The sequence below is a fragment of the Sapajus apella genome, unplaced genomic scaffold (assembly GCF_009761245.1).
Source record: "Sapajus apella isolate SASKATOON/1434 unplaced genomic scaffold, GSC_monkey_1.0 scaffold83, whole genome shotgun sequence".
NCBI lineage: Eukaryota > Metazoa > Chordata > Mammalia > Primates > Cebidae > Sapajus > Sapajus apella.
Window position 1 is genome coordinate 423,843 of NW_022437023.1, and position 13,394 is coordinate 437,236.

The 13,394-nt window shown below is 45.5% G+C and overlaps 1 protein-coding gene across 1 annotated transcript; it reads right to left on the reverse strand.

Annotated features, from left to right (window-relative positions):
• Positions 1–5,540: 5,540 nt before the first annotated feature.
• Positions 5,541–10,074, reverse strand: LOC116533587 (HLA class II histocompatibility antigen, DM alpha chain). Its single transcript, XM_032253355.1, has 5 exons — positions 9,906–10,074; positions 7,446–7,730; positions 6,537–6,815; positions 6,179–6,304; positions 5,541–5,803 (listed from the first exon to the last, which is right to left on the reverse strand). Exons 1-5 carry the CDS (start codon positions 9,991–9,993, stop codon positions 5,799–5,801), a joined length of 783 nt encoding a protein of 260 aa, XP_032109246.1. The 5' UTR covers positions 9,994–10,074; the 3' UTR covers positions 5,541–5,798.
• Positions 10,075–13,394: the final 3,320 nt, after the last annotated feature.

Sequence of the window (13,394 nt, forward strand, 5' to 3'; positions counted from 1 at the left end):
CTTAAAAGACTTGTTGGCCAGGCACGGTGGCTCACATCTATAATCCCAGCACTGTGGGAGGCCAAGGTGGGAGAATCACCTGAGTTCAAGAGTTCAAGGACAGCCTGGCCAACATGTGAAACCCCATTTCTAATAAAAATACAAAAATTAGCTGGGCGTGGTGGCGGCAAGCCTATAATCCCAGGTACTCGGAGGGGCTGAGGCAGGAGAATCGCTTGAACCCAGGAGGCAGGGGTTGCAGTGAGTCAAGATCGTGCCACTGCACTCCAGCCTGGGTGACAGAGTGAGACTCTGTCTCAAAAAAAAAAAAAAAAAAGACTTGTTAAGTCTCTTAATTTTCCAGGTTCAAAAACAGGTCCAAGAATTCACACCCAAAGTCTAGAGGCTGTAACTCCTCCTTATACGGCTCTTACACATGCATGTGCATGCACACGCACGCACGTGCACACACACACACACACACTCTCTCTCTCTTGAGCATGCAAACACACTCACTACATCCTGGAACTGGGATGGCTCAGATAAAGGGAGTTAGTGAGGCCTCTGTTGAGAAAGGGAGAAAGAGAAGAGTCACAATCCACCACCCAATTACCCTGTCTTATCTTTTCTGCCCTCAAAGTTCCTTCTGCTCTTAGAACCAGTGTCCCTTCCACTTTCTCTTTTGACAAGTTTGAAACCGTGTGAATTTTCCCCCATCCCCCAGTACACTTTCCCCTCACATTCCTTCCCATCCTGCCCAGGTAAGCTGTTAGCCTAACCTTATAGGAACCAAATCCTGGGATCCTTTTCAATGTCTACAAAGCCTGGCCCTGGCAAAGGAGCCCTCACTGTGTGGTCCTGTGCCAGCACTGAGCATGGCCCTAGCCAGTAACAGTGAGGCTGAATGTAGTTCCCTCTTATGTCTAGATCTCTGCTCCGATCAAAGGAGATGTGAAACCTTCTGTGAGGCCACAACAGGAAACGGCGGGAGGTGATTTCACTTCTCTATTAATGCAAACACTGAGGGAGCTTTTTAGAATAAAGAAGGACAGAAAATCCAGCTGGTTGTTCTTTTTTTCCTTCCTCTCCTCCTCCCAACTCTCTATTTTTACAGATATAACTGTCTTCCAACCTCCAGCCAATTTAAAATAACATTTCAATTGCTCTGTTCATTGTTGCTTATTTGTTAATTACTGATATAGCACCGGGACTGAAGAGGTATGGAGCCCCAATCAGGTTCCCACATGTTGCCTTTCTTTTACTGCCTCTATACAACCACCCAAAGAGTGAGTCCTCTCTTTTCCCACTGCTTCTGCCATTAGCCTGGCCACCACATGCCCTCAGTGAACTAGTCCCAGGGTTTGTGTGCAAAGCATTACTGGGAACATTCAGAACGAGAAGATATGGATTCTGCCCTCATATCCTTTGCTTGTAGGTCAGTTGGGGAGCGAGAACAAACACTTTAAAGAGAATAGTTTATGTTAAAACAAGTAAGCAATAAGAGAACAATAAGGTCAGTGGTCTTAGAAGAGAAGAGAGAGCCGGGCATGGTGGCTCACACCTGTAATCCCAGCACTTTGGGAGGCCAAGGCAGGCGGATCACTAGGTCAGGATATTGAGACCATCCTGGCTAACACGACGATACCCAATCTCTACTAAAAATACAAAAAATTAGCCAGCTATGGTGGCACGTGCCTGTTGTCCCAGCTACTGGGGAGGCTGAGGCAGGAGAATCGCATGAACCTGGGAGGCAGAGGTTGCAGTGAGCCAATAGTGTGCCACTGCACTCCAGCCTGGGTGACACAGAAAGACTCTGTCTCCAAAAAAAAAAAAAAAAAAGAAAGCGAGAGAGAAGAGAGAAATAACCATGGGCATGGTAGACAGAGAATACCCTCAATCAAGGGGGCCTGGAATGAGCCTTGAATTCTGGGCTGGATTGCGTTGGAGAGGAGGAAGGCAGTTGGCATCGCAGGCCTGGTGTATAGCTCCACAAGCTCCTCAATGCTGTGAGGTACCATCAGGGAGGAGGCATCCTATGAGGAGTCTGGGCTAGCGAAAACAAAGACGAGCCACAATAACATCACTGGCACTGCACATTGAAGGAAGTCATAAATGTGATCTCTTGTTTGTTTTTGAGAGTATGGCCATAATAATAAATCTCTTTTAGGCACTTCCTAAAGTTGCTCCATGTCAGTTCTGAGGTTCCTCTTTGGGGAAGCTGGTTTTAACTCGTCTCCATTTATAAACACAAAAATTGCTCAACCAGTTAATCATGCCTCATAGCATAAGACCACATTCATGACTTCAGGGTCTTTTCAAAACCACACACACCTACATCCTGCCAAGATTATATTACTTGCCCACTCTGTCCAATCCCCACCCCACCTCTGCTATCTACCCCTTACCTCACCTCTGCCCACACACACACACCCCTATCCTGTCAGGATCCACTGCTCTAGACTCTGACCTTGGGATTATAGTTTTTGTAGGCAGTTCACTATCCGTCCATCCTACAGCCAAATTACTTGAACTTCTAAGGGATAGTCTACCTGATTTGCCACCACAACTACTTTTCCTTTTTTTTTTTTTTTGACTATAACTATTGAAGAATGTTATCTTCATCTTACCCATGAGAAAATGGAGGCAGAGGGAGGTTAAGTGATTTCCCAGATTTACCCAGACAGTAAGTAATAGAACCACTATTCGAACTCAGGATTTATTATTTTAAATCCTATATTGCTAATAATCAATTGGAAAATAAAACTTTATTGAAGTGCACAAAAAAAGACCTGAGAGGTGTAGAGATATACCGTATTCATGGATGGGCCATGCTTACATAATGAGAATCTTTCCCCACATCTCTTACCTAAATTCTACCCCAATTAAAATAACACCAGGATTTCAGAAGAATTTAACAAACTGATTATAAAATGCACATGAAAATAAAGTCCATGAGTATCTTAGAAAATTTTGATAAAGAAAAGGAAAATAAATTTTTGGGGAAGGTAGTAAAGGAATGGAGACTAGTTCTACCAAATAGTAACACATATTAAAAAGTCAAAATGATCAAACAATGTGATACAGATTAGTAATGAGAGAAAAGCAAATTAAAGCAACAAAATACCACTCTATACCCACCATGTTGCCAACATTTGAAAGTCAAGAAATTACAAGTATTAGTGGGCATAAAAGGAAATGTGAACTATCTTGCTCTGTTGGTGGGAGTGTAAACTGTTTACAATCCCCGAATTATAGAAATTATAAACTAGTTGGGTGAAAAAATTAACATAGGAAATAAGGCAGCATATCCCAGTCCTTAGGCTGAGTGCTCTAAGTCTTGGAAGAGTTCAATAAAGAGAAATTAGGGGCAGGTTCATGGAAGAAATCGAACTGGAGTTGGACCTATGGAGTTGGTTAAGACAGGAACAAGCTGAGCAGAATAAAGAAGGCATTCCTGGCTGGGCGCAGTGGCTCACATCTGTAATCCCATCACGCCTGTAATCCCAGCACTTTGGGAGGCCGAGGTGGGTGGATCACGAGGTCAAGAGATTGAGACCATCGTGGCCAACATGGTGAAACCCCCTCTCTACTAAAAATACAAAAATTAGCTGAGCATGGTGGTGCGTCCCTGTAGTCTCAGCTACTCGGGAGGCTGAGGCAGAAGAATTGAACCTTGAACCCAGGAGGCAGAGGTTGCAGTGAGCCGAGATCGGACCACTGCACTCCAGCCTGGTGCCTGGCGACAGAGCAAGACTCTGTCTCAAAAAAAAAAAAAAAAGAAGAAGGCATTCCTGTGAGAGGAAAGAGCCTGGCAAATGCCCTAAACTAAAAACAGATATAATACCTTCAAGGATGAGTGAGGAAAAAAGATTCATTCAAGAATAGCATTCTTGCTGGGAATAGTGGGTAATATTTTTTATTAGAAAAGGGGCACCAGACTAGAGAAGATACTAAGTGCTTCTAGGGTACTTAAGTAACAGTATCATAGAAGGTTTATCAGAGCGCATCTAATCTAAGCCTATCATTTTATAGATGAGGACTTTGAGGCCCAGAGAGGGGAAGTGACTTGTCTTTTAAGGCTTGCCTGACAGAAAATATCTAGATAAGTTGGAAATAGGGAGGAAGAGAAATTAGGAAGAACTAGAAAGCAACAAAGAACACATCTAGAATTAGTAAAGTGAGAATAAAAGCATCTAAAATGGAGAAAATACAGTACTTGAAGGTAGCTTTAAGGTATATTTCAGAAAAGAGAAAAAGGTCTACGAGGCTACTAAGTTCTCCTCTAAAGATCAAGACAAATAATGATAAGGTTAGGTTGTTGAGCACATTTTGTATGTGCCAGACATAATTTTAAGCATTCTGTAGATATTAACTTATTTAAGCTTCACAGCAGGAGGATATGCTGCCTTACTTCCTATATTAATTTTTTCAACTCAACTAGTTTATAATTTCAGTAATTCAGGGATCATAAACAGCTTACATTCCCACCAACAGAGCAAGATATTATAGTTCACATTTCCCTTTATCCTCACTAACACTTATAGTTATTTGACTTTCAAATGTTGGCAACATGGTGGGCGTAGATTGGTAAGGTGGACACCATTGCTATCATCCTTTTACAGAAAATGATACCAAGGCACAAGTTAAGTAACTTGCCCAAGGGCTCACAGCTAAACGCTGACAGTTATGATTGAATCCCCAGACATCTGGTTCCAGAGCCCATGCTTCTTAACCAGTACACATGCTGCTGTTAGAAATGAGAAGGTTCAGAGACAGTGCCAACTTCTCTTAGGGAGAATTGAATATTTTCTTTTAGACTAGATTCTCGTACAATGCCAAGAACAGAAACTCCCTCACCAAGTAATTGCCCTCTCAACTTTATTGCCACACTGTCTCCAAAGCAACTAAGGATTGCAAGAAATAAAGCATATGCAAAGCAATGTACCACCAGTGGTCATGTGCTGCCAGCTTTCATCATCTGCCCAGGGCAGCACCTGCGCAGTTCTCCCTGGACAGTTCACTCAGGCCAAAGAACAGGTTGTCGGGAAAGACGTGAATTCTTTGCCCTTCCAGCCTGTTCCCACTTCATGTCAGGGGCTTCATGATACTGTTTTCCCAGAACTGACATGACTGATTGGAATAAAACACCTGGGAGCTTATTCTTTCCACCCCTGAGCTTCTGTTTCACAGCTATGGTGAGGGATGAAGGGAGTTATATGTTCCTCAGGGCAGCCTATATGAGACATAAACATTTTCACAAACAGTGAAATACACACACACACTGCACAAGCAGCTTCCTTAACCATTTTGTGAGCAGATAATTAGAAAATAACTCTGCCTTCGTTTCTCACACATTTTGAACAAACTGATAGAAGGAAAAACATCATGTAGCTCTGAGACCAGAGAATAAGCGCTCAGCTGACAAATTAGGGGTTTTCCCTATTTCCCTCCCTAAAGAAGGCAAGCTGTGTTCAGGTTAAGGCATGCTGAATTTGAAATGACAACCCACTCAAGTTGAAATATCCAGAAACAAATACCATGAGTTAAGAAAGAAGCCACACTGATATTAAGAAATGAGATTTATTGCCTTGACAGGGAAGGGATGTGGTTGTGATAGGCAGGGCACTCTGGGATCCCTGGGATGCAAGCCCAGGGACAGCAGAGCCCCCAGGTGGGAAACCTACACACACACACCCCAGGGATGTCACAGAGAATTCTTCTAGCCTGAGAAGAAGAGATCCTGGGCAGGATGCGAGAAACCTGCGCACCCTCTGTTTGGATGGCTGAAGCTGTTGGCATCAAAGTCTGGTCAGGAAGAATCAGTCTGGGGAGAGAAAGTGATGGAGGAAAGCCATCAGGAGATTGATCTTCCTCCTCCTCCCTGTGCCACAAAGGCCTCACTTGGTCTTCCTGCAGCACACCCTGCAGAGCTTGATTTCTCCTTGTTCCCAAATCATCTCCAGGCACCTTTCCTACAGCATCCCATATGATTCCTTACTCAAAGCCATTCTTGTGACCCATAACTGTGTGTGTGTAACTGGGTCCCCAATTGAGAAGATGTGCCCCATGTTGCTGGATACAGGCCCCCACACCAAAGGGCCTGAGGATTGCTATATGTAACTCCCCCCCTTGCCACAGAATAATCCTGACACATGCACACATGCACCACTGTATCTGGCCTCTCCAGATGATACACTACCTGAGCAAGGCTTCCGGAAGTAGATGATGAGAACAATGCCCACGATGATGCCCAGCACACCCAGGCCAAAGGCTATGCCACACAGCACATTCTCTAGCAGATCTGAGGGCAGTGCATTCTGGGGCACTGAAGGAAATAAGGAGTGGCTCAGCCTGGGGACCTGGTCAGGGAGCCTCCCACCCAGGGGAATGACTTGGGTGTCTGGGATGACATGAGAGAAACTGAGGCCTGGAAGACTAGCATGAGCTTAGGCTAGGAATGGACTAAACAAGGTCCCAGTGGAGAAAGAAGGCCCCTTCCATAGGTCTATCCCTTTTTTGCCCCCAAAAGGACCAGACTTCCAGGGAGAAAGCCTCACCCCAATAGGCAATTGCTGTGTAGCGATCAATTTCGTGAGTCACAATGCAGGAGAAAATGTCAGAAGGTTCTGGTGTGACGTTTAAGTAAGAAAAGGCCTGGAAGCTGAGTCCATCAACAGCTGAAACAAAAGTAGGCCCAACTCCTTCCACAGGGACGGAATGATGCTGCCAGTTCACCGTCAGCATGGGTGGGAAGAGATTACTGACAAAACAGACCAGCGTGTTGGGCTTGCCAAACTCCAGGGGCTTCAGCGTGAACACCTCAACGACAGGAAACCCTGGTGGGGGGATTGAGGTGTGGGGGAAAGAAGAGACTAGTTTAGATGGCATCTCTGTGTTTGGAAGGGGCATGCCATGTAAAGGGGAGGGCAGAGAGGCACACAATGGGTCAGACTTTGGGAGATAGAGATGACGGAGGAGCTGGGCTCCCAAGGGAGGTCTTCTTCCAGGCAAGAACTGCAACAAGACCTAGAATCAGAGCCAGATCCAGGCTACTCTGGATTCCTCTATCCCAACTTCCTTCAGCACTTCCTGTTTAGAGCTCACACTGGCGTCTAACCATGTACTGTCTTCTCACTAAGATATAGTCACATCATCAGATATTTCTGCTTTCCCCATCCATCTTGCTGGGCATAGAAGCACAAGTGTTAATATTTAGTAGGCATCAATTGGTACCTGTTGAATTCATCGCATTCAATACATAGTTCTAAATGCCTACTACATGCTAGGTGCTTCTGTTCACAAACAACACAGGGTGTAGACCAAAGCCGGTGGAAAAATTAAGGTGAAGGGGAGAACCAGACGGCATCTGAGATGAGGAGCTGGTATCAAGGAAAATCATTCAGTGTCCATGTTAATGAGGTTAAGAATGCAGCCCTCCTCCCTTCACTCCCTAAAAAACTCCTGACCTCTGGACACCGGGATTTTCCCATCAAGTTGTGGCCCTATTCCCTGGACCATTATCTCGCAGAACCCTCTGTCAAATAAAATGGCAGGAGCATCTCTCTGTTCCTGAGCCCAGTCAGCGAATTCAGGCAGGCGAGGCACCCGAGTGTTCTCAGAAAAGTCGAAGAAGAAAAGCTGGTCTTCATCATAGGACTCAGAGAGTCCGACAGCGGGACTCCCATCCTGGCAGTACACCGTGTGCTGGAACGTGTGGTTTTGCAGGTCATCCCACCACACTGGAGTAGGAGCTGTAAAGGACACAGGGTGAGGTTCAGGGAGGTAGGAGCCTTCTCCTCCTCTCCAACTTAAAAAAAAGCAAGGTGGGACCAGGCGTGGTGGCCCACACCTATAATCCCAGCACTTTGGGAGGCCTAGGTGGGCGGTTCATGAGGTCAGGAGTTCGAGACCAGCCTGGCCACCATGGTGAAACTCCGTCTCTAATAAAAATACAAAAAGTTAGCCGGGCATGGGGGCGTGTGCCTGTAGTCCCAGGTACTCGGCTGAGGGAGGAGAATTGCTTGAATCCGGCAGGCGGAGGTTGCAGTGAGCCAAGATCAAGCCACTGCACTCCAGCCTGGGTAACAGAGCGACACTCCGTCTCAAAAACAAAACAAAAAACCCGGCAAGGGCTGCTTTAAGCAGCGTGGGCCGAGGTGAGACCCTTTCCTGTGACTGTTGTTTAGGCTGCCACTCCCAACGGGGGTGAAGAACAAATTATGACATCTTTCCAAGCTTTCCCTGCCTATAAAAAGGCCAGTTGTCTAAAGTTGTCAAAAGCAAAAAGAGTTCTATCTAAAGTGACTAATCCCAGCACTTTGGGAGGCCGAGGCAGGCGAATCATTTGAGACCAGGAGGTCAAGACCAGCCTTGGCAACATGGTGAGACCCTGTCTCTACAAAGAATGCAAAAACTTAGCCAGGTGTGGTGGCGAGCACCTATGGGTCCCGGCTACTCGGGATGCTGAGGGGGGAGGATTGTTTGAGCCTAGGAGGCTGAGGCTGCAGTGAGCTGTGATTGTGCCACTGCACTCCAGCCCAGGTGACAGAATGAGCCCCTGTCTCAAAATATAAATATATAAAGGCCAGTACGGTGGCTCAAGCCTATAATCCCAGCACTTTGGAAGGCCAAGGCAGAGGGATCTCCTCAGGGCAGGAGTTCGAGACCAGCCTGGCCAACATGATGAAACCTCGTCTCTACTAAAAATACAAAAATCAGCCGGGTGTGGTGGCATGCACCTACAAACCCAGCTACTCAGGAGACTGAGGCAGGAGAATCACTTCAACCTGGGAGGCGGAGGTTGCAGCAAGCCAAGATCACGCCACTGCACTCCAGCCTGGGCAACAGAGCGAGACTCTGTCTCAAAAAAAAATCAAATTAAATTAAAATTAATATATGTATATATATACGTATATATATATATGTATATGTATATATGTATAATAAAGTGACAGATTCAGAGCCACTCTGTTCATTGCGTATTTGTGGGCTGCACAAAAACACCTAGCCAAAGAAGCAGGTTGAAGCCTGTACTCTGCTCACCACGCCATACATCCTGGCACAGGCTTCATCCTCCCAAAGGGGATTCCTTTGTCTAATTGACGCCAGGCTACTATATTGACTAGAGAAGGCCATGGATGGGTTTCTTACTCTTAGGAGGGGAGGAGGAGGAATGCCTACAGCCTCCCCAAGCCATAGACGGGACTGCCTCCCATTACACCCAGACACAAATGGTAAATTGGAAAAACCAGTCTCCAGACATTTCTTCAGCCACTTCACTGGCACCAAGCCTCTCTGAAAATGCATTCTGTTCCTTCAACCCACCAGGCCCCCCAACAACAGCATTGGGAGAAGTGACCCTGTAACTGGTGAATATAATCCCTCTTCTTTGAAGCTCTTGGCAGGAATCCCCCAGTCAGCAGGAAACCTTTAACCCAGTACCCAGAATAACGGATATTTAGAGGAAGAGGGATCTTCCAGATTATTCTTCCATTCTGCCCCATCCTGTACAGAAGGAAACGAAGAGCCAATAAAGTTAAGAGACTTTTCAAGAATCACAAGATAAGTTAATGATAGGAAGCAGAGTAGAATCTGAGTGGAGGCGTGAAAATAACATTCACTTTATTCAAATCCGAGCTCTACCACTTTCCAATGGTGTGGATTTGCACAAATAACTCTTGAGTCTCATTTTCTTCATTTGTAAAATGGAGAAAAAAATCTCTGCTTCAAGAGATTGTCTGAAATGGAACATGTAAAGCACCTCTGACATCGTTTACCAACCATACATAGTAGCTGTCTTTCCCCACTCTCCTATTGTTTCCACTGCTCGTGACTTCCCACCACTCACAAAGCACAGTGCTCTTCCTCACAAGCGCTTGGTAGGCTCCCTGGCTTCAGGATGGAAGTAAATGGGAGTACCATCTTACCTTCAGGGACCGCCCAGGAGTGGGGCAGCAGCCACAGAAGTGGTAGCACCTGTAGCAGCGCAGCTCCTCGGTTCTGTTCATGACCCATATCTTCTCGCCACGCAGTAGGTAGGAGCCACCGACCCAGCCAACCCAGCTCCCCCAACTCCCTCCCACAGAGGGTGGCCTTAGATCATGTTTTGCCAGATCATTTCCAATAGCTGCCCTTGTCATTTCGTCTAAACCAATCAGAGAAGTGTAGGGTTTAACATCATCAGTCACTGGGGAGATCTCTGGGCCCAGCAACCTCCTGAAGACTTGGCTGTTTGACCAGGGCAGATTATGGCATGTAACTGGGCTGAGCCCAGTGGCGGAATGTTGCTTCCTGGTGGAGTTTCTTGTTTAATCTCAGGCTGTCCGCCTCAGTCTGTAAGCGACCAGCTGGCTCTTCAGAGCAGTGCCACCTCCTGGCAGAACGCTGCAGTGGGGAAGCACATCTTCTCACAGTGAACCCCAGGTCTTCACAACCTGCCTTTTCTCCTCCCTCCTGGCTCCCTTCCTCTTTCTCAAAAAACTCATTCTTCTTCAGGCATTAGCTCTAATTCATTTTGCAGACATATACTCAAAATATAAGAAATGCTGGGTGTTGGCCCCAGTGCTAGAAATACAAAGATGAATAGGCTTAGTCTGCCTTCAAAGAGCTTAGAGTCTAGTGCTGAAGGAGAGGGCCAAGGGATAATTACCAAACAATGTAACGTATTCAAATAAGAATGTGCCAAGTGTTTTGGAAGTAGCAGTAATTTTATGAGGATGCGGAATAGGAGGAACATAATCAGGCAGGCCCCTAAGAATCTTGAAGGAAAAGCAATTTGACCAGCAGAACATGAAGGAAGAGAAAAACATTCCAGGGCAAAGGATAGGCAGAAGTACAAAGATCAAAGACGTCCAGAGCTGCTTCTTGGAGACCCTGTGTACTAGCTGATATGAATGTTGTGAAGGTTGATTGTGTGTTCCTGCATGATAATAGGAGGTAATGGGGGGTAGAGGGACGTTGTGATGAGCTACAAATTCAGGCAAGAGCCAGATCACATGGACCCTGCTACACCACAAGGTGGAGCTTGCTTTTACTTAGCAGATGATACGGATATTAAAACTGGGGAATGACACAATCATTTTAGCATTTTAGAAAAAAAAAAGTTCTGATTGATATTTCAAAGAACGAACTAGAGCTTTTAAATAATTGAGGTGAAACTGCTGGGCAAGAGTCTATAGCATACAAAGATGAACAGTTGCATATACACACACCACACTCTTGTAGCAATACAGCAATAATTTAAATGACAGATGATAAGGGCCTGAATTAAGTCATAATTAGAGGAGGCAGAGGAGATAGAATATAGAGATAATTAGGAAGTGGAATCTAAAGGGTTTGGCTACTGGTTAGCTGTGGGAGTGAGAAGGTGGAGGAGTCAAGGATATCTCAGGTTTCCAGCGTGGGTGGCTGGGTGGGTGGTCAGGGATGGACTGAATTGAAGCAGAAAAGAATGCCATGGGAGCAAGTTTACAGGGGAGAGAAAGAGCTTGATTTTGTACATGTTGAATTTGAAATACAAGTAGAATAGCCAGCTGAAACTGCACAGTAGGCAGTGAGGTGTGTGGGTATGGACCCCAGGTAGTATGGTCTGAAGAGCCTGATTTGGGAGTCATCAGCACAAATGTCAAAGCAGAGGCCATGGATAAGATCACCCAGCTAAACTGTGCAGAAGGAGTGGGAAGTGAAACAAGGACAAAAGTATGCAGGGGGTCAAACCCCAAACCTCATACCAGTTATCCAGGATCCTGTCGGGAGCATTTAACCACTTTAGGTGCTTCAGACTGAAAGAATTTAATACAAAGAACTGGTTACAAAGGTGTTAAAAGGGCAAGAAGTACAAAAAAAAAAAAAAAAAAAGAGTCCTGAAATGTAAATTTTTTTAAAAAGAATCGCTATCTATAAATCAGAAGCTGGATAGATTTATCATTCCTGAGCTAGAATCCGTAAATCTCATTGCCTTGTGAGAGACATTGTCATAGTCAGTTCCAGTCTACTAAAAAGGTGCCATCTCCTTCAAGGCTAGACTCCTTGAGAGGTACTTCTTTTGCCCAGGAGGCTAGAGTCCTGAGTCTCCCATTCTTCCTGGGGCTACAACTACCAGCTATTGCCAGCAACTGTCAAGAGGCTGAAGCAGGATGCTTCTCAGTTTCTCCTGCCTTCTGATCTCCCGCCAGTGCCTCCTACTGGCAGAATCTAACAGGAAGCCAGCTGTCTGGGAAGGCTGAGAAATACACACCTGGCTGACTCCTAAGCTGAGCAGTTCAAAACACAGTAGCGGAGGGTGTGCGTGTCACTGAGACAAAAGATAATAATGAATACACAGAAATACCCTGGTCTGTAAGAATCTGGTGGCACAAGGAGCATCCAGAGTACTGAGAAGAACAAGGTAGAGGCAGATCAGAGAAATAAAAAAGAGATGCATCATGAAGGAGGGCAAGCTCAGCGTTTTTGAATACTACTAAAAGTCAAGGAAAAATTGAAAAATGTCCTTAGGTTTGGTGATTATGAGATGGCTGACAAATTTATTGAGAGCAGTTTCAGTGTTGTAGTGGGAGTCAACTCCAGATTGTGGTGGGCTGAGAAGTAAGTGGGAGGTGAGGAAGAAACTGTCAGTGTATATGCTTCAAGTTTGTTAGAGAAAAGAAAGAGAAAGACAGAAGGGGTGGGGGAAGAGGCAGTGTGAAAGCTCCAATGTGGCAATCAAGTTATCTGAGAAATTAATATATATGAATATTGTCCATCAGTGTTTCTGAGGCTTTCAAAATTCATACCTTCCCTCTCTTTTTTTTTTTTTTTTGAGACAAAGTCTCTCCTGTTGCCCAGGCTGGAGTGCAGTGGCTACTAACAGGTGCAATCATAACTCACTACAGCCTTGAACCCCTGGGTTCAAGCAACCCTCCCACCTCAGCCTCCCAAGTAGCTGGGGACTACAGACACATGCCACTGCACCTGGCTTCATACCCTCTTTTGATAAACAAGTAACAGCAGCAGTAATAGCCAAAAACAAAAACAGCCCCATGATCTCCTAGATATTCTGGAACAGCAATGTGTAGATATGTGTGTGTGTCTGTGTGGTGGAGGCAGGGTGCCAGGGTAGGACTAGGGTCTGGAAATCATTGTAACTCCCCAAAAAACAAAAGAACATTTCCCAGTATCCCAACCTTTATGGACTAACCCATCAGTGGTTCTGGCAGTGGGGAGACTCAGGCCCCTCGGAACAGAAGTTGTTTATAAGACTACTGCGGGGAGACTTATGGGACACAGCCACCTAGAGTCCTAAACCAGGGGTTAGTAAACGTTTTCTGTAAAGGGCCAGATGGCAAATATTTTAGGCGTTGTGGGCTATCTGATCTCTGTCATGAGTACTCAACTGTGGCACGAAAGGCTCCACACGCAGTATGTAAATGAAAGAGCAT

Excerpts from the sequence above, each read along its gene's own strand:
- LOC116533587 (XM_032253355.1), bottom strand. The coding sequence starts at position 9,993 with ATGGGTCATGAACAGAACCGAGGAGCTGCGCTGCTACAGGTGCTACCA. Across the intron at positions 7,731-9,905 it reads CTCCTGGGCGGTCCCTGAAG|CTCCTACTCCAGTGTGGTGG; the intron begins GTAAGATGGTAC and ends TGTCCTTTACAG. Across the intron at positions 6,816-7,445 it reads GAAAATCCCGGTGTCCAGAG|GGTTTCCTGTCGTTGAGGTG; the intron begins GTCAGGAGTTTT and ends TCCCCCCACCAG.